General features: G+C 29.6%; 1 protein-coding gene across 1 annotated transcript in view; it reads right to left on the bottom strand.

Moving 5' to 3' along the window:
• Window positions 1-808: 808 nt before the first annotated feature.
• LOC118185109 (acetylcholine receptor subunit alpha-like) overlaps window positions 809-20,805 on the bottom strand; it is a 152,454-nt gene continuing 132,457 nt past the window's right edge. Inside the window, exon 6 of the mRNA XM_035354916.2 lies at window positions 809-17,845. Coding sequence (XP_035210807.2) covers window positions 17,690-17,845 — 156 coding nt within the window. The 3' untranslated portion in view covers window positions 809-17,689. The remainder of the gene's footprint in view (window positions 17,846-20,805) is intronic.

The raw sequence follows: 20,805 nt of genomic DNA on the forward strand, positions 1-20,805 counted from the left end.
TCATCTAATAGAGTCCTTACAATTACTTTTCATTTAGCTGCTAATTTTGTCACGTTTAGTAAATAAAACAGAAGTAAGACGCACGTGGCCGGATTAATTAAAGAATTTCTGTTTTGAAAATTCATGAATAACCAATATCGTTCACGATAGCGCATTGTTGTGATGCGAGATTCTTGGTTTTCCTTTAAAAACCTGGAATCTCATAGATCCTATATATTCTCGTAGATTTCTCAAGGAAGTTGACATATTCATCTATACTTATATTATTGAGTATCTCCAGACTCATATATGTGGTACATTTAACAATAACGTCTAACAATAACGGCCAGTTTCTAATAAAATATTTTTAAAACATAAAGTAAACAATGTAATTAATTTAACTCAATGAATACTTCCACAAACTACTCTCAAAGCAAAACTAAATATGGATTGCAAAATTATTATTCATAATTTAAATTATAACATTATTTGTGCTCCTTTCTGTATGTGCACATGTACAAAGTAAGATTTCGATTAATTTAATATACGTACGAGGTCATACATTTATTTTTGTATCCTTCTTATCGCATATTTATTTTGTGTTTTTATTATCTTCAAGTTTTTTCTATATGTTCATTTAAAAACCCATTCAGTATAATATAATAAGGACTTTACTCCGTTCTACACCTCACGTTATTATGACGGAATTCTAAAATCGTGTAAATAACATGATCGTAAAATTCACATAATTGTGCAATTTTCAACTTAATCCCTCTTCCCCCATAGTTACAAGATAATTCGTGTAGATAAAAAAATAGGAGAACAGCCATAGTATTTTTATCTTTTAATAAAATTAAGTCAAGTACAAAATCGTAATGACAATTCTAAGATGTCCACACTAGATATTACGAAATAAATGATAATTCCATCCATTTCCAAATACACGTACAATAAATTAGTTATTACATTACAGCATTTGTTCTTCAGTGGCTCGAGGTTTTCATACATTTAATTTAAATGGTGTTTACATAACGAGTACAAAGAGTATATAGTGCAGCATGAAATGCTTTAAAAGGAAAACCACATTATAAAACTAAACAAGTACGAGAAAAAAATAACGTTGAAAAATTCTGATGAGCAGTGCTGACATTAACTTATAAAATATTTCAGAACTTTCTTCTGCTTATAGCTTATCATATTTATTATTTTCGTGACACAATAATTTCTGCTTTCTATTTTATGTTTATTGCACACATCTCATATGATAGAATGTATTTGACCTTAATGTTAAATTAGGAAAGAGTATGCTTTCATTAAGCACAAAATTTTACGAATGACATAAATGATATGACCATTGGTTGTGCCGACATTTAAATATTATCAACATTATAGTAATTAAACAGTTGCTGTTATTATGCGTTTTAATGTATTTCAGGTGACAATTTGGTATTGATAAATTAACGTAAAAGAATTGTAATATTAGTGCACAGAGAAATCAGATTTATTAAACTATTTAAATTCTATCGTTAAAATAAAATGAATAATCCTATTCAAGACAGATGCGATAATTTATGCTTAATTTTGAGGAAGTGCTGTGCAAAACACATTTAAAACTGCACACGCTGTGCAAAACACGTGTAAAAAATAAAGATACAATCAGAATTTTTAAACCGTTACATTCATTACATTGAAACTGTACTGCGAATGCTTTGTAAACAACACAGTTTTCTTTTAAACACAGCAATATTTTCAAACTAAAAACATATTGGCATTAATTACTCATAAGACGCCTCAATAGTAATATCCTATTTCGATGTTTGGTACACTTATCAAGGGCTTAGTCAACATTAATTTAAACTTTAAAAAAATGTCTTTTTTCCACTTCGTATTGTCCACGTGTCACAATTTTTTTTTTTAATTTTTAATTTAGACCACAGATAAAAAGACTGTTAAAACATACATATTAATAAATATACAGATTGAATTTAATTTTGAAAATATAGCTGTTTCCAGAATACATATTTTGAAAAAAAAGATACAACTGAAAAAAAAGACACAAATGCGGTACTTCTTGTTAAAGCAGCCTCCAAGATTAATCCCCAAATTGGGACAGTTTAATCATCCTTTCAATAGCCTGGACATTTCAAATGTCATCAGAGGCATTTATGGTGACTGCTTTAAGAGCCCACCAGCGGCCGGGCGGTAAAGTCGCTGAACACTGGTAGTTCGGTCCAAGGTTCGAATCCCCCAAACGGGCTGGCTGAATGGATGCTTTCGTGGTTTTCCCATGTGTAATGTGTATACGAGCCAGTTTCCCTTAGAAAGTCGTCCACGAAGGCATCCCTCTCCTTAGGCAGATAGCTATCGAGGCTTTGCAGTAATTAAATAGCCTAGCCTAACCTAGGTGACCTCTTTAACAAGAAAGTAGAGAAAAATTTCGGTTATTTTTGATTAATAAAATTACTTTTCTTAGCCTCAAGGGTTCAAAATTGTAAATAAACATTTGATTATTATGTTTAATTTGACATTTTATTACATAATTCTAGTTTATAATTTGCTATTTTTCATATATATTAATACAACGCAATTTGTTCATGCATAATGAGTTGTGCTTGAGGAAATTAGGAACTGAAAATTAACAAATTAATGAAAATTAGCAACTGAAGCATGATGTATGAAATCAAAATAATTATACATGTATACCAAAATCATTTCTATGAAAACTAATCAACAACATTAGTGATTGTATATTTCTGTTAAAGTGTATTGCAAAGTCAACATTTCACGCATGTCTAATGTAATACAATAGGTAGGCTTTCTTTCACTTCACCTAAAAGACATATTTAGTATTCTTTAGATAATCATATAAATGAGATTTCAAGATTTACGTAAAAGACAAGTTCAAGTATCTAAAACAGAATTGTTATATTAATAACGAGATAACATTTGTGGGAAATACTTAAAAAAATGGCATGTGTTCTGGAGAAAGAAATTTCTAACAGCATTTAACTGATCACTTCCGATATCAGTGATATCCGTGTCACTAAATATACGATATCTGTCAAAATAATAAGATGAATGATGTTGTTTGATTATCTGCACATATGTACGAGTGTCGATGTTAGAATTTCAGACAGTATACTTTGCATATCAGATGCATATTTAATTGAATATACAAATGACATTTTGCACTCTTTTAAATATAAAAGCACAGAAAATCATTTATAAACAGAATAGATAGGTGATAGAACAATATAGGATTATTTGTAAAAATAATCAATTTTTCATTATCTGAAGAACGTGATTAAATGTTTAGATACGGGTAATCTTAATCTTATTTGGATCTCGCTTTCATACTTTTTTTCCGGTGAAGAAAATAAGTGCAACAACCAAATTGAATTAATGGAAAGTGTAGGGGAATGAATTGGTTTCGCATAACTCCCGTTAATTTCTGTTTGTACATTCTCTTCCTTTAGTTAAATACGTATATTTCTGATACTTCTTTATTAAAACATAAAAACTGCTGCAACTTCTGATAGCATACCTTTCTTTTCAAGGCATGAAACTTATTCAAAAGCCATCAATCTGTTATATTTTTAGTGATTTAAAACTATATTTTAAGTTTTAATAATTAATAATAAAATTATTAATTATATACCAGTGTATAATTAATTATTTTACTATTAATTATATACTGGTATTAGTTTATGTTTTTATTACTTCGTTAAATATTTAAAATGAGTATTTCTATTTCTAAAAATTTTAATTTTCAAATAAGTATTTAAAGACACACACTAGCACATAGTGATCATAATGTCATATTTTAATAATATTGAATTTTAATTTATTCCTAGTCAAGCGCTGAAAATTTTCTTCTTACTTGAATTTTGAAAATCCAAGATGCTAATAAAATATTTGGTAAAGTTTTAAGAAACTTATTCTTTAAAATCTTGTTGGGTAGCATTAATGTTTTGTTTGAATACGTTAAACCAAAAAGAGACTCCCAATTCTTTCAATCTCGAATTATTTTGTAAAAGCTAAATATAATAAAATACGGATAAAATTTCTTAATAAAAAAAGTATATGTATCTTGCTCAGAAATCTTGAAGTAACCATGTAATACGCGATATACCGCCATTTAGGTAGTTATTTCCATCTAAAGTAGTGCACTGAAACATTATTTTTAAAATCAAATACGCCACAAAATGGCGTGAAAAAGAAATGCTCAAACCAATTTGAATAACATAAACAATTTTAATGTCGCCTTCTAAAAAATAAGCAATTAATTGAAAACGATAGATCGCATACTATGCATAATTAAATGTCTTGGAAATCACATCTGAATAGTGTATTGTAAAAAGACCTTAAGACAGCATAACGCTTTTCCCTTCCTCTTAGAAAATTCCAAAACAGTAACTCATGCGCTTGTGACCTCAACAATTTTATTTCACAAAAATTCAGTTTAACATCGACCATTTTATTTGTACATAAACTGGCAACTGGTTAAGTTTCTGATTCATTCACATAAAAGAAATGAAAGAATTTCATGCTGCTATTAGTTCAGTTTGGTTAAAGGGAAAATAGAATCATGACTGAGAATATTTGAATTAAAGACGCAAAAGGCTATTAGATTAATTCTGGCTTTTTAAAAAAATTCTCCTTTCTGTTCATTTAAAAGAATTATATAATGCGTTATTTAAACCGAAAATATTATAACTCTGAGATGAAAGTATTGTAAAAACTATCTTTTTTACTTTAATTAAATTTATTTCATACACACAAACGGATTATAAATTAAATAGCACAAATAATTTATAAATATCAACTGAAAATGTAGCTATTATTTCGAAGCTGTAAATATGTTTTGGAAAATATCAATAGCTTTTATAATCTAATAATGTACATAACTACTTTCTTTTTACATACTTTATAAAAATATATGTTATAGTTTTTAATTTATTAAGCATAGCACATTCAAGACAATTACACAAATCTAAATCTATTACATAGATTATGTTTAGGTTTCTACATGAAGTTCACTTTATTCCTTTCGGCACATATCATTCTTCTGTCGACGTTTCGACAGAAATGTATACATAAAACTATTTTAAAATGCAAATAATCTAGTGCAAAATGAAAATTTAAATCTGTAAAAGATTCAAATAATTCCGCATTTCAGTCTTATACTAAAGTAATTCAATTTTTCTCATTCCTCAAATTTTCTCAATTAGGTCCAACGCACACGTATAACATTTAACAGTCTAAGAATTAAAAACTGTATAAATGTTAACTTTAATTGGCATTTCATGTATTTTTATCATTTATTCATAAGTAACCCAAACACATTATTAAGAAAAGCCTAGCAATGTATTAGAAACAGGAAAAGATCCACCAAACAATCAGAAAAGTTCTACATGCACTGAAAGTACAAATTAGTGTAAAGAAATGTGGGGGAAACTCTAAACGCCGGTTTTTATGTGTCTTTGAATGACGATAATTATGTGTTTTTTTTATTTTATACATTTTAGTTTTATATGATTCCCTATCAAATATAAGTTTTTAGGTATGTTGAAGATCTTAGTTATGAAATACTTGGAAATTACTGCATATGTATCCTTTGAACTTGTATTTACAATATGTGATCAAACTTCTTCAGGAAACAAGTTTTTTAAGCAAAAAAAAAAAAAAAAGCGTTTCATTCTGAAAATAGTGTAATAAACTAAGTTTATAAGGACTAAATAATTATTTTTCTGGTGTATCATTCTATAATAATATTATCTTTTTCTTGTAAAAAGAATGTAGCATATATTCAGGGAATAACAAACAATAGGAAACTTCAGCCATTTGCGATTATAATGTTTTCATCTCACTATCTGTCTTCCTTGTTTGAAGTTAAACTTATCTTTTCCTTCCAGCGATAAATAATCTGTCCATTTTGAATGTTATTCAAATTTGAAACTTAAATATAAACCTGGGAAAATTTTTGGAATATCCTAAACTGGAAGAAGATGTAAATTAGAAAAGTAAAAAGCCGTATTTATTTGAAAACTTTTATTTCAAGTTTAAAGTTATTGAAAAGTTTTAAAATCTAGTAAAATTATTTCATTAATTTTCAAAATTTAGATCATATTTATTATTAAAACTATGCTTCCGAAATTCATCAATTTAATGACATAATTATCGTCGAAATATATATATATATATATATATATAAAAGGAATGGAATTCGATACTTGAGGGTGTAACTCCTGTATGAGATAAATATTTGCCCATCGCATAAGTTTGCATACTGTTGATATTAAACCTGCATGCATATTACTACGGCATGAAAGAAGTTACAATGCTTGAAACAAAAGAGAATGAGTTTATTCATGTTTTTATGTAAATTTCTGCAACTTTAAATTATACTTCAATTCATATCGAGCCAAAAAGCTTTAAAAACTCTTTCTCTTTTGCCCGTATCATACACAGCTGACTATTCAATCCTATCGTGCTTAGGAAATTTTATAAATTTATACGAAAGCTCTTTTAATTATTTTTTCCCATTAATTTCCTTTCAAAACATATATAAAAATTTATCCTTGTGCTTATTAGTTATAGCACAATCTTTAATACTTCTTGATCCCAAAGAATGTGTGTTGAAATATTTAATACAGTTGAATATAAAAAATCAGCATCCCTGTGATTTACACCTCAACCGAATGTGTAGTTTACACATTCGGTTGAGATGTAAACTTTGAATCTTAAGGGATTAGCAGCGCTACCGCTGCGTCATTTCCAGCAATAATAAGCCGCTAATTTAAAACATTTGAGATTATGGAAGCTTGACGAACTACAGAGAGCCAAATCAAAGATGGATAAATTTATACATATTTTTTTTATGAATAGTACTTTTTAATCTTAACGCTGCATAAATTAGGCATGTTATATTATGTTTCTCTTGAATTTTTCGACTGAAATTTATTACATTTTTAATTTCATTAATACACATAATAATTCTGTTATTAAATAATCATAAGTAGATTTTTAGTACATTCTGACTAAATTTACATGAAAAAATGGAAAAGAAAAGCTAATTTTCAAAAATATGAAGCACTTTAATTTACATATTAAATTTTCTAACACATTAAGTTACACTGACATACATTTAGCACACAGAAATACTATTTAAATAAAGTACTTACTGAGTATAGTTTAATATTAGGTAATGCTTAAAATATTAAAATTAATATAAATCTAATCTACGTTTGAGAAATAATCCGCTTAAAGCAGTCCTTAGATCTGCGTAATAGCGGAACATTCTCGTCATTTGGCACATATCATTCTTCTCGGTCTTTAGACTCGAGAAATATTTAATAAAATATTTAATTAAATATTTCCTAAAGCTTTTACTACAATAGCTCTGAACAACACTACTTCTATATTAATGGAACTAACTATTTATAGTCTTAGAATTTTAATTTAATTTGACACTAAATTGCGTACCTAAAACGCCACAATTAACTACGTTTACTTCCCAACTTTCGATTAAAGACAAACTGTAATGATATATACATACCCTGAATTTAACATACTTACTACATAAGTTATTTCCATATACTAAAGAATGTTTCTGACACGTAAATTTGATAATAATAATCAATATAAGTTTCAAGTGATAATATAAAATTATATAAATACATACTTATTGGTGTAAATATAAAGAAATTTTGAAGAAATGTAAGAAGTTAAATCAAATTTTCGATCTCATACTGTGGAAATAGAAGAAAGTTTCACTTAACAAAGAATAAAAAAAAACACTTATGTAAAGCAAACTCTTTAGCAAAACCCTTAATTCAAGCAAATATTCAAAAGGAAGAAATAAAAGAAAAAGAGAAAGATTTTGATACCCTTTTTGTGGTCGTCCACTAGAACCAAAACTATATTTTTCAATCTAGTCCTGGAGAAATTTTCTTTAATAATTAAGTTTTGGGATACAATTTAACTCAACAGAACAAAACCTGATATAATCGTCCAGTGTTTAAAGTGCTCCAACGCAAATGGCAACGGAAAACAATGATGCTGACAATACTTAAATAAATTAGTGTACATATTGTCTAAAAACAAAAACATTTTAAAAAAGTACTAAACAGATGAAGCTTAACTAAAGCATTTAAAAAAATTCTGCTCTTACTTATAATTTAAAGTTGAATTATGAAACAACTGCTTTATAAATACGTGCGTGTGTGTGGTTGTGTGCTTTTATGCATGTATACTAACATGAACAAACTGATGTGAAATAATGTATGCCTAAAAACAAATATAAATACCTTCGTGAATACATTACGCAGACATTCTCAAAAACTTAAGTTTTGTACAATTAATAAATAATTAAACAACACTTGATATTATTTATATATATCTATTGCTGTATTTCAAGTTTCGGTTGATTAGCTCTGAAAGAACTCCATCGATTACTTTAATAATCTTTCTGTTCTTTATGCGGGAGTCTCTTTGAGGTTTTGAGTGAACTATTCGGAATTTTCTGAAATTGTTTATGCATTTTATCTAATGTAATAGTTTATATGTACAAATTACAACTTGTGAGTGTAAAAATTTTATATCTATCTATATAGAGTATATCTCTAAATCTAATTAATATGTTAAGAAAATCTGTAAGACACTATTATTACAAATGAAAATGTTATTCTCATGCCCATTTCTAGTCATCTATCGGCTGCTGTGGAGGTAAATATTCTATTGTAAAGAACGAAATAATATCGTTATGTAAAAAAAAATAAACAAACAAATGTTTTATTTAAGACAACATTTTCATATTTGTGCTAAATATGTGAATATTGAAAATCAGTATTTGTTTTATTTGAGTTTTGACTAATATCATAATTGAATTATAAATGGCAATTTGTTCTACTCTAGTTTAATGTTCTACTTAAGTTTAAATGGAAGGACTTGGCTAATTTTTCTTACATGGTGAGTTTCCGTAATATCAAATTTACTCAAAGTCTTTCATTATCAATAATTTCAGATTTGCAAATCTGGGACACTTCTGGTTGAAAACTTTCCATATACTTAAAATAAGGAATATCAGCAGTTTAGTATATCGCTACTTTGGATGAAAAGCGGCACATCTCGAAAACCACTAATTTAGAGAAAAAAAGCCCTAAGAAGATTTAACCGAAGTTTAACTGTATATGAAGGACGTAATTAATACACATTACTAATACCTTTCCACATAAAAATGTGCCACCATTTCGTTTTGATCATGAGATAAACGAACAATTGTGATTTTTAAGCTATGGCGGTTTTCTAACTACTTTGCCGGTTCTCTTGCAAAATAGTGACACTACTTTGGAAAACAAAACGACATAATTCAAAAAATTTTGATTGTTCTCTCATTTTTGAATCAGTATAAAAATGTGATAGATTTTTAAGTGGAAGAGCGTCGCTAATGGAAACGGTGTCACTAATGTTTATTAGTAAAAAGTGTCACTAATGTTTATAAGTTCCCCTCTGCATATTCAGTTAAACATCGGTTGAATCTTCCTGGGGGACTTTCTCTAAACTGGTAGTTTTCCAGCTGTGCCACTTTTATCCCTCTTTAAATAATTTATTTTTTTTTATCTCTGCATTTAAAGATCACGAAAAAGCGTTTCTTCAGGAGTACAAATAAAATCAGACAGCCATGATTTCCTCAAGCACTATGTTTATTTAATAATTAGTATCAAAGCAATAAAACTTTTGAAATTTTCAAGTATTCTATTTAAAAGATAGGTATGCATCAAGTATTGTAAATTAATTATTTGGCAGAATATAAAGTTCACACTTTCTTAGTAAATTTTGCCGAAGCATTGATCAAAATTTGATCTTACACAAAGATAAACACAGTTGAATCATTTCTAGATTCCACTTTCATTAAACAGAAGTATTTTACATCATTCTTTATAAAAAGAATGCAAACTGCATATCAGTACCCTTCCGAAGTTGCAATAAATAAATCATGATACATTTGAAAACCTAATTTAAAGGAACACATCATGAGAATTTGATGAGTTCTAAAATAAATGCTAGAATGGAAGTTCTAACACTCTCAAGTCAGAAATCAAGCAATTTATACAAGCATAAATTTGTAGCAGATATATATATATATATATATATATATATATGTGTGTGTGTGTATGTATGTACAATTGTTGCAAACAAATCTATCGATTAATATATTACAGTGAAGACCAGTTTCTATATTGTAAACAAACTTAAGAGTATGCCAGATCACTGAGTTTAAAAGCAAGGCACTAATCTGAAACATAATCAACGTAGAAAAGTTTAGCAGAATAAATCGCATTGGCATTTGCAATATATTTTGAAACTTGAGGTATATATATATCCTTCGACTCAGGTGTATATATTCCTTTGTTTATGTATCCTTCGATTAGTATGGTTATGAGTTACATAATTCATATCCAAGTATACTTATCTAAGCCCCCTTTTCTGTCTTCAATATTTAATCTCTTTGCCTTTAAACTTTCTATTAACAATTAACTCTTGATTCATTTAGTTATACATGTTTAAGCAGGTAAGGATGCAGATATAGTAATTACGTTAACTCCGTGCATATTTGCCTGGTGTAATGAATTTAATGGGTTTTAGATTTCTGGGAACATTTTCAGATAAATATAAAATAAAATCATAGATAAAATTTGTTTGCTTTTAAACAGATCTTTTGCTGTAACCACACGCAGAGCTAAGGTATATCAGCACAGTCGTAATCCTCATTAGCAAGAATTAAGCTTCCTAATCCTGAAATACAAGTAATCCTGAAAAACCTTCCAGATTGGAAAAATCAAATGTTTTGTCATTTTGTCGTCATTTTAATTATTTATCGGTTGGCGAACCACTGAATTTAAAGACTAACCTACAGAAGCACTGAATCTTTGAAAACATTATTTTTGCTGAAGTTCAGCAGAAGCGTTGTAGAGTCATTAGGTCAATTGAAAGCAGAAAAAATGAAAAATATGCGAGCGCCTTCGCCGGGAATCGACCCACGCATAACGGCCCAGCGTGCAGAACCACTACACCACGAAGGACGATAGGAAAGTGGGAGAAATACCTTTAAGCGTTCATTCAAAAAATAAATAAATAAAAGCAGATTTTGCAATTTTAGTCGTGCTTGGGTTACCAATTTCATCTCAACACAGTCCTAATTCTCCCTATTTCAATTTTCTGAAAAGAACTCTTAAATAATACTAGTTCTCCATATACTTACTTGCTTTGATTTAGAAAGCTTAAAAAAATGGGTAAAAAATTTGAATATTACTTTTATATAATTTTTAAATGTTGTGTGAAATTACCTTGAGGAAGTGAACTTCAAGATTAGAAGTGCACACATCAAATTTGTATTGTTAAACTCATTTTTTATTAAACACAATTTTAAGATTTTGATTTAATTAAGAACTTTAAATATCTTGTTTCTAATTATAGTAGTTCGCTTCTTATTATAAATCTCATACGAAAGGCTTGCGAAGGTATTTAGATTTCATTATTTTAGATATATTTATAAATATATCTAAAATAATGATAAAATTTCGCAAACTGGAAAATAAAAATTAATTTTCAAAAATTGTAATTTCCCAATGAAATTTCAAAACATGTTATTAAAGCAATGAAAGTATAACTGAAATTTATAGCTAACATATAATAGTTTTGCTCTGGAAGAACTTATATATATAAATTTATCAGAAATGCTCCTAAAATAATGATAAAACATCTCAAACTAGAAATAAAAATTATTTTACAAAAGTTTAGAATTTTGGAGTGAAATTACTGAACCTGTTATTAAAGCAATGAACAAGAAATTAAAATTTTGCCTAACTTTTATTACTTTCGTAGAAGTACTAAAGAGAGAGTAGCGGATTATGACACTGAAACTACGACGTTTATTTTAAGACTGGCCAAAAGGTATCATTTCAAATGAACATTCGTCACTAAGTTCCGTTTTCTCTTAGTTTTATAACTCTCAAAGCTGCTGTAATGCCATTTCGGACATATAATTTTGATAAATTCTTCAAATAGATGGCTGCCCTCTAACTAGGATTTAACTCAGTAGCCAGAAGTACTTTTTTCGATGCTTTTACGTGTTGTTTGCTGCTTTACTTGAGTCCAATCACTTTAAATTATCCGCAATTATCTTTCTTGAAATAGGCAAATTCGCGAGTCCGAAGCCTTGAACGTAATCATGAAATTGTTTGATTTAGAAATAATACCCTATAAATATATACGGCTGTTTATGTGTGTATGTTATACAGCTGCAGTAATTTTATAAAGTAAAATCCGCTTGGTATTTTTACTCGTAAATTCTATATTTCATTTCAGTCTGCAAAGTAATTATTGATTTACAGGTGATACTTTATTTCTGAAATGAACTTTAAAAATGTGCTACCAGAATTATATTTTTAAGTACTGAACTTTACTGCTTAAGGTAAGATATAAGTGATGAAAAGGAATGGCAGATATATATATGAAATCAATATATTTATTATATTGTGTTTACATAGCTGGAAAGTCGGCAGAGTGACAGCTTTATATCTCGTTGTGTTAAGGGTTTGGGAACGAAAGACTGTATCGAACGCTTGCGGCCGATGTTTCAGATATGCGCGCCAAAATTACGGAACGCAAGTGGCAAAATCGAAGTGCTCACACCTGTGAAGCTTCCGAATGTACGGAATGATAGTTTTAAGTAGTAAATTCCACCAACTATCTAAACCAAAATCATATCCAGCATTTAACACACTGAATTTGTATATTACGCATCGTTCTGTTTAATCACTTCTTTCCTGGAAACTCTGTTATGTTAAGTCTAGTTACAGAGTATTATTAAAAGAGAAAAAAAAAATACGCGACAATAATTTATAAAAATATCAAATGGAAGGTATGGCAATGAGACTAGACAAGCTATTTAGTGCAGTTTTTCCAGTATCATATAAACTGACGTAGATAATGACTTGTGTCACATAGCTCAACAGTCACAATGGCCCATCAGTTTGCAATGAAAATGGCTTTTTTTTCGTACTTTCAAGGTCATTTACATGATGCAACAATTGCAGTTTGTGTGTTGTGTTGTCTGGAACTTGCATCTTTTGAACAACAGCCTAAGTAGTTAAAATTCTTATACCAACCGTAAGACGCTTACTTGAACATATTTTTTTTCTTTAATTTTGAATACAATTTAAAATGAAAGTAAGAAAAATATTCCTTTTCAATGAGTTACAAAATACAAAACGCTTCCTTTAATGCAGATGTAACCATTCTGTAGAGTGAATCACAAGATACGTAGTAAGCGCCTATATCAACGATGAAATGCAGGGGTGGGGTGGGGAATCTTGGAATATTTATTCACATATCCCTTCTTGATTTCAACACTATATATTTTAATCTTTAATCTTTTGGTTATATATTTATATATTTAGAATTAGTTTTATATATTTAGAATCGGTATATTTATGTTGTAATATTATATATATATATAAGATAAAACAAAATATGACAGCTGTTTCAAAAAAATAATTGGCGACCTCAAAATTAAAATTCTAAATTTGGTGATCTGCCCCTAAATTCATCTCTTCTAACAGGTACCAGATTTTTCTATCTTACGTGACGTTTTAATGCAGATGCCTCTTGTCCAATCAAATTCATTGTAAACCAAAACTCTGAACTGAAACTTTTCCGCCTTCCACCCTTCCTCCTCTGAAATTTTATGATACTTTCCCCTTTTTCCCGCTTGATGAGTTCTGAATTAGGGTTTCAGAAAAAGGAGATTAAATTTTATATATATATATATGTATATATTTTTTTTCCTTTTCGCATTTTTATTTTTCGGGTGTATTCTGCTGATAAATTCTTATTTTAATTTTGACTTGTTCTGAATACAGTGTTAAACCTCTTATTCATGGTTGCAATTATTAATATTGATGGGGATTTGTCTTGTTTTGATTCCAATTTAATTTTAACTTTAGACGATTTAAGTATAAGCTGAAGCTATAGCACAGGAATATTTAAAAATTTTGTTTTTAATTTTTAGCCTATTGCTACATTTCTTATATATATATATAATCACAATAACGTATTAGTGGTACTAGTCGAAGGATATCTGTAAGCTATATAAAATATTTTGCATTAGTAACTCTGCAAATTAATTGAAGATATTTTGTAATTACGTTTAAACTCCGTCTTCACTGTCTCATTGAAATTTATATTAATCGAAAGAAATCCAAAAATTCTTATAAAAACATTCTATTTACAGTTAGACACCAATTTCAGCATTTTTATCAGTTTAATACTGTTTAGTACATCACAAATTTATATGAACAAACACTGTATAAATTGCAAAGTAGATGAGATAGTAGAATTATTTGTTTCAGCAATCATCCAAAACACGGAACTTGTGAAAAGATGAGATTTTTATTTGATCGTTTTTTAAAAAACAGTTCACAAGATAAGTGAAGTAATTTGGATAACAGAAAATAATATATCTGTAGAAATAATTTCTTGGTACTACATCTTCTTCAATGCTTTAATATACTGACCTATTTATGCAATAACGTATACATATCTGCAAATACAGGGTGTTCCGCTTAAAAATTTTACTCGTAAGGTAGAAAAAGAAACCATTAAGATACAAATCACTTGTTGAGACACAAGGAAACCAATCGTTAAGATACAAAATACTGGCTCTAAATGGCACTTTGTAAGCAAATTTATAATTTAAAACCGCCTAATTACGTTTACCTACAGCAAGATCATGATATAGAAATACACAGAATCCTTATCTGCTATTCGAAGTAATATTCTAACAAGATGAGACCCTTTGAGGATGGTGTTCAACATCATTAATGCCATTTCATATATGGCTTGGAATTGTTATTAATTGTACAGTGGAGGTTCATTTATTGTTGCACTATGATCTATGTTTTTTAATGACGCAATATGTATCTGGTAATTATAAACTTTTAATGCAGCTTTTTTATTTATTGAGTCTTTTATTGAAACTAGAAGCTTTATTAGATTTTTTTAATAACAATGCTTTCCAATAAATGGCACAAATGGAGATCAGTGTTGATTACTGCTTTGCTAGTACCGCGGCTCGAACTCGGAACTTTCATGGATATATCCTGACACCTTAAAAGAATAAGGCAAAAGTTCACGTTAGTCTCAGACATTAAGGAAATAATGTTTTGATTTTCCTTGGCGAGTGAATTCACTGTAATAAGTTGTTCAAGATAAACAGTCTTGAATTGTAGCTTTTGAGAAAGCGGATCTAAACTATATTGGTTCGTAATCATGTAGATATGCACACGAAAAGCTGTGCAATACTCATTTAAGACTACGATTGCTTCTCAGTGCGGGAAATTAAGACATACTAAAATTCAATTATTTGCCACACCACTGATAGGACGAGCGTTTATGGGCATTAGACATTTAAAATGCTTTAGATATTTCACGTCTGGAATGCATTTTACATAATGTTTAGGTATGAAAAATGTATGTCACTAACAACTCAGTTGAGAGAGCTGAAAAGCTGTAAGCTGTAGAGCCGAGAGAATGTAAAGCTGAGCTTGCACATGGATCTCTTTTTTTAATCTTGTAAACGGAACATCGTGTATTTTACAGTAATGTAAAAATTAAGTTACACAGTTACCAGTATACAGATAATAAGTGTTTATTATTATTACAGATAATGAGCGTTTATTTTTGTGTTATAACAAGTGTTTCCAAAACTTACATATTAAGATATGGTCTCAAACAGCTAAATTATGCCAATTCTTTTTTGTTCAGGAGATACTAACAAATGTGATCATATTTAAAGAGCTTCCCTTTGTGTTTTAAAAAAGATTAGAAGCACTGTTGAAAAATATTTTTCACCTCATTGTAAAATTTATACTATTTACATCGAAGAAATAATCTTCGAAGGAGCTAAAACTTTTCCCTCTTCGTAATGAAAAAAAAATTGAAGTAATCTTTGAATCAGATTTTTTAATACTTTACATAGTAAGAAACACAAACCATGTGTGGTTTTTTTTAATGAGTTAAAAACTTTAAATTTATTTTTAAATTGAAATTATATATATTATGACTTATTATCAATTATTATTAAATTAAAGAAATAAAAAAATATTTTTAAATTGCATCTAACAATGCGCAGTGCTTACTTGAATAGAAATTTTGGATTCTTTTCTGTTTCGAAAGTAATTTAGCTTACTTTTTAATCGTATTCTTTCGTATTTAATCGTATTTACTTTTTAATCGTATCTATTCGCCCATTAGTGCATCATTAAAGATAATCTATCTGTTAAATAAAGACAATTACAAGCAATTTTATTCTTTGAATAGTATGTACATTTTTAAAGCAATTTGTTTAAATAATAAGAAAGTAAATTTCTAAATTGTGAACCGTAACAATAATAATAAATAAAAAGATCCCTTTTGTGCACTGAGCTTAAAGTATTGTATTAGTTTTTTTTTTTTTTTTAAATTTACTTAAGCATATCTACCACTTAGAAATAAATGCCATTTGTTAAAATTGTGAGCACCTTTATATGGAATATAATCATTGCAGTTATTATCGAATTCACACACTGAAAAATATATTTGTTTTCTATCTTAAGACGTTGTGGAAGACGAATCTTAGTATTAGGTGTCAAGTAATATATGTGTTATAACGCAAAAGAAATTTGATCTGCAGATGCATATTGAAGTGAAAAAAATAATCGATATCCAAATATAAGAAACAAAATTTCATGTAGAGTGATGCTTTAAGTTTTCGAATATTCTATAGTCAACTCCCGATTCACCGAGCTAATATCGTGGATTACATTCAGCTAAATCAAAATCATGGTTAATTCGTGGTTCTGAGTTAGATTTAGACCAGTTAAGAAAATACCAAAAGAAAACGATTAATCTGCATTGTAATTAAAGGGAAAATATATGTATGTGTATTGCACATCTATTCTTTATTTTAAACAGCCTAATCTCAGTCATAAGTTTATTTAAATGCGTAAGTTAAATGAGTATTCAAAAAATTGTTATAGAAGTAGAAAGCAACATTCAAAAAGACTTTGAGCAATGTTATTAATCTCATACTCGCATGACTGTCGGCTAGAACATTTTGTTCCTTGACAGAATTAACATCATCGACTATCACTGCTGATATTCAGGTAATTTTTCTTCCCAACTTTTTTTTTTTTTTTTTTCTTTTTTAAATTTTCGGTAGACAGTTTTGCTTTGCTGAGAAAAATATTTTTTTTATCATTTGCCATAAATAAGCTTTTGTTTTAGACAAAGATGATTAATTCGCTATGTTTTTAATCCAGCCCTTGTTAATCAGGAGTTGAGTTTATAGTACTTAATAAAATATTTACAAAAGGAACATGGTGGCATTATAATCTCATCTAACTAGTGTATTTCCATGTGAGCAAATTTATAAGAACTAAAAAAGGTCATCCGCCATTTTGCTTTATAGCTTAATAGTGCAACGACTGTGAAAATCGATTACTCCTTATGTTGCAAGTTAAGTAACAATTTCGTGTTTCCTACTCGTCTACATATCTACGTGTCCAAATTGGACGTGGCTTAGCTGCCAAGTAAGGGCCGACAGGAGCAAGGAAAGGGATAAAAATAAATAATATTAATTGATTTAGCTCGAACTAGGATGATTGAATCATGCAACGTGAAAACCTTCGATAGGGATCCTATCATCATACAGCGAAGGTGCCTGTAGTAGAATTCCGCAAGTCCCGACGAGAGAAGCTATGGTGAAGATCCAAAGGAAGAGACGGTCCAGAACCATAGCTACATACTTCCAGTCTTCGACAACCTGAAAACAGAAGTGATATATTTTAAGGAAAATTGTGAAGAGGACAGTTGTTCCGAGAATAACGTGTATATGAAAACCTGGGCTAAATTTTCCTAATCAGTAGCATGAATAAAATTTAAACAAGTATTAAACCCCTTGGGATATATGTTAAACTACCGAAAACTTAAAGACTCTTACCATGTTTATTTGCGTATTTCCACCTTTTTTTTTGCTTATTTTATTGTTCGAAAATCGAGAGGGAAATTTTATTCGACTAGTACTGGGTAACAGCAGTTTCGTTTTCTTATATCTGTTACTTGTTTTTGATTAGCCTTTGGCCTCTGAATCCAAAAATAACATGAGTTTGTTTTTCTATCACATCAACTTTTTAAGCTACAGGATACCTTCTCTTTTTCTCAAAAGTCATATAAAACATACATATAAAGGGAATAAAGGGAAAACGTAACCAAATATCCATTTCACAAAGAATAATTTTATTTATACAAAGGCTATATCTAGTTACTGCATGTTAAATTTTGTTCATACAGATAGTAAAGTTTTTTTCTTTATCTTATAGCTTTTCTAAAATATTTAGTCTGTGGACATTCTCGCTTCATGTTCTAACAATAGTCAGCCATGATATGCACATTTTATCTATCTTGGTACCGTGCCTCCATAACCTTCAAATCTTGGTGGAATCGTTCACACTACTCATCATTGACTTCACCAAGATTTTTTCGGGAAGTTATCAAGAAGCCTGTGTAAAAAATGCAATTTGATGTTCATGTTTCAACCAAGCATTTTGAAGCTCTTCAAAAATTGCTGGACACTTTCGCTGTAATTCTGTGCATGTGTATTTCTAAGAAGGTCTTTGACAATATCTTTGTATGCTAACCAAGCCTTCTTTTGAAACTCTCTCACTATTCTGTAAAGGGATGCTATATCTGTGGACCATCGAAACACCCCCTTTTATCTTTTCAAATGATAATGTCCAATGGAAATATTTGAAACAGCCTCCTCCGGTTGGCAAAGCTTTAACAAATTGCTTCATGGGGCTTAAGTTTTATATGCGGAGGTGGAAATAAAATGGGAAATATAATGTTCTTTCTGTCGACAAGTGGCTAATGTAGAGAGTTTGAATCACTAATTTTCAAGTCAGATCCTGCAGACCAATTCGACTACAACCAATGATTCTCCCAAACACTGCTGTCCATATATAAAAAACAGGGATAATAAGCATATCAGCATTACTCGTCAAGGAGGAAATAAACATTTTAAAATCAACATAGATTATCATCATATGATATTGAAAAAATAAAAGACTTCTCTTTATGTCTTCGTATCCTTCACAGAAACAAACTGATTGGTCTATTGAGACGGAACCAAATAAATTCCATTGCAGGTGAAGACGCACTTCAAACTCCGCTTTGAATTTTAGATGAAAAATCGTTATTGAGCAGCGTTACAGACTGAAATTCCCAACTTTTCTACTAAACCGTGTGCGTTATGGCAATACATAAATCCATCATCACTTCTATATAGCAGAAATGCACCTTCTCCTGGTCGAAAATAAGATAATCAATTGGACAGGAATAGTACTTCTTATGAACCACGCCAGATGCCTAGAATTGTGATTACATTCGTATAATGTGTAGAGAAAAAAAAACTGAAATGGTAGAAGAAACCTAATTACATTTGTGAAACCAGCATGCCTATTTAACTTTAATACAGTTAAAAAATACAACTCAACAGAAATTGTGTTACACATCAGTGTAATTCAATTTCTGAAGAACACGGTTACAGTAAGAACTTAACAAACGAAACGTATGTATGGATAAATTAACGGTAATCATTACAATTTTATTTATTTAAAACAATCTTATTCCAGTAAGATTATACATTAATAATAATATTCCCAATATCTAATTTTCTGCTTAATTTATTTCTGCTTAATGTATCTTGTATCTTACCCGCTTTTCTATACTCACTGCTACTCCCTGTGCCTCAGTGATTATTTAATGCTGCTGGAACTGTTGTCTGTGTCATCTACTACAACTTGTAAACCACTGCCATTGTCACCGATGTCATTATTTCCATTACCGTTCACACTATCTTCTCACACGCAATGATCTTCAGAACGATCAAAAACATTAGTCATCCTCATTTTCCCGTAGCATTTTACTGCATACAGCACCCATGCATCCAATATCTCCGAGCAAATCAATTAGCAGCGTCTTGTAACACTGAGAGTTTGCCTTAACTTAGAGGTACGTGCGCTAAATGAGTTCACTTCATTGTATTCTGTATATAGGCTATTAAGTTCAAAATTTAATAATTAGGGAATTAATAAGCAATTTCGCAGAGACATACTTTAAGAAGTATGTCTCTGCTTAAATTTTCAAGTTCATTTCAGTCAACCACTGAAAGATAAGAAAGTGAATACAGAACCCTTGGCGAATGTAGGGATTACGTCTTTAACACACTGGGCGTGCGGCAAAATTGCATTCCTCAAAGTTAACGTTTTGTGAGGAAAACGGGTTAGACATGGGATTCAGATTATGCTAAAGTTTTTGAATACCTCTCATGAAGTGGCCTCTCTTTTCTTTATTTAGGTCAAGCTTCATTACAAAATCAGACAGTCTCTGTACCTTTTTTTTAACAACTCGTTAAAGTTCTAGTATGTTAAGGGATTTTTATCTTCTTCACTGTCGCTTGCTTTCACTATCTAGTAGTGTTATGAGATCATTTAAGTCTTTATTGTCATTCCATGATCGTCATTCTAGACTAATTTTTTTTATTTTTCTCCTTCCGCATCTGCCAATCTGAGATGATGCCAGCAAACATTCATTGTTGATGCATTCACTTATGTGAGTTTAATCATTTCTATGCCATTAGTGTGTCGTGCTCTCCTTCGTCTCGTGCTTTATTTACAGAGATGTAAACATACCTGGCATAATAGGCTTTGAATGATTTTACGAATC

Source organism: Stegodyphus dumicola, chromosome 4 (assembly GCF_044657685.1).
Source record: "Stegodyphus dumicola isolate Sdum_Otavi_A_Nest chromosome 4, ASM4465768v1".
Lineage (NCBI taxonomy): Eukaryota > Metazoa > Arthropoda > Arachnida > Araneae > Eresidae > Stegodyphus > Stegodyphus dumicola.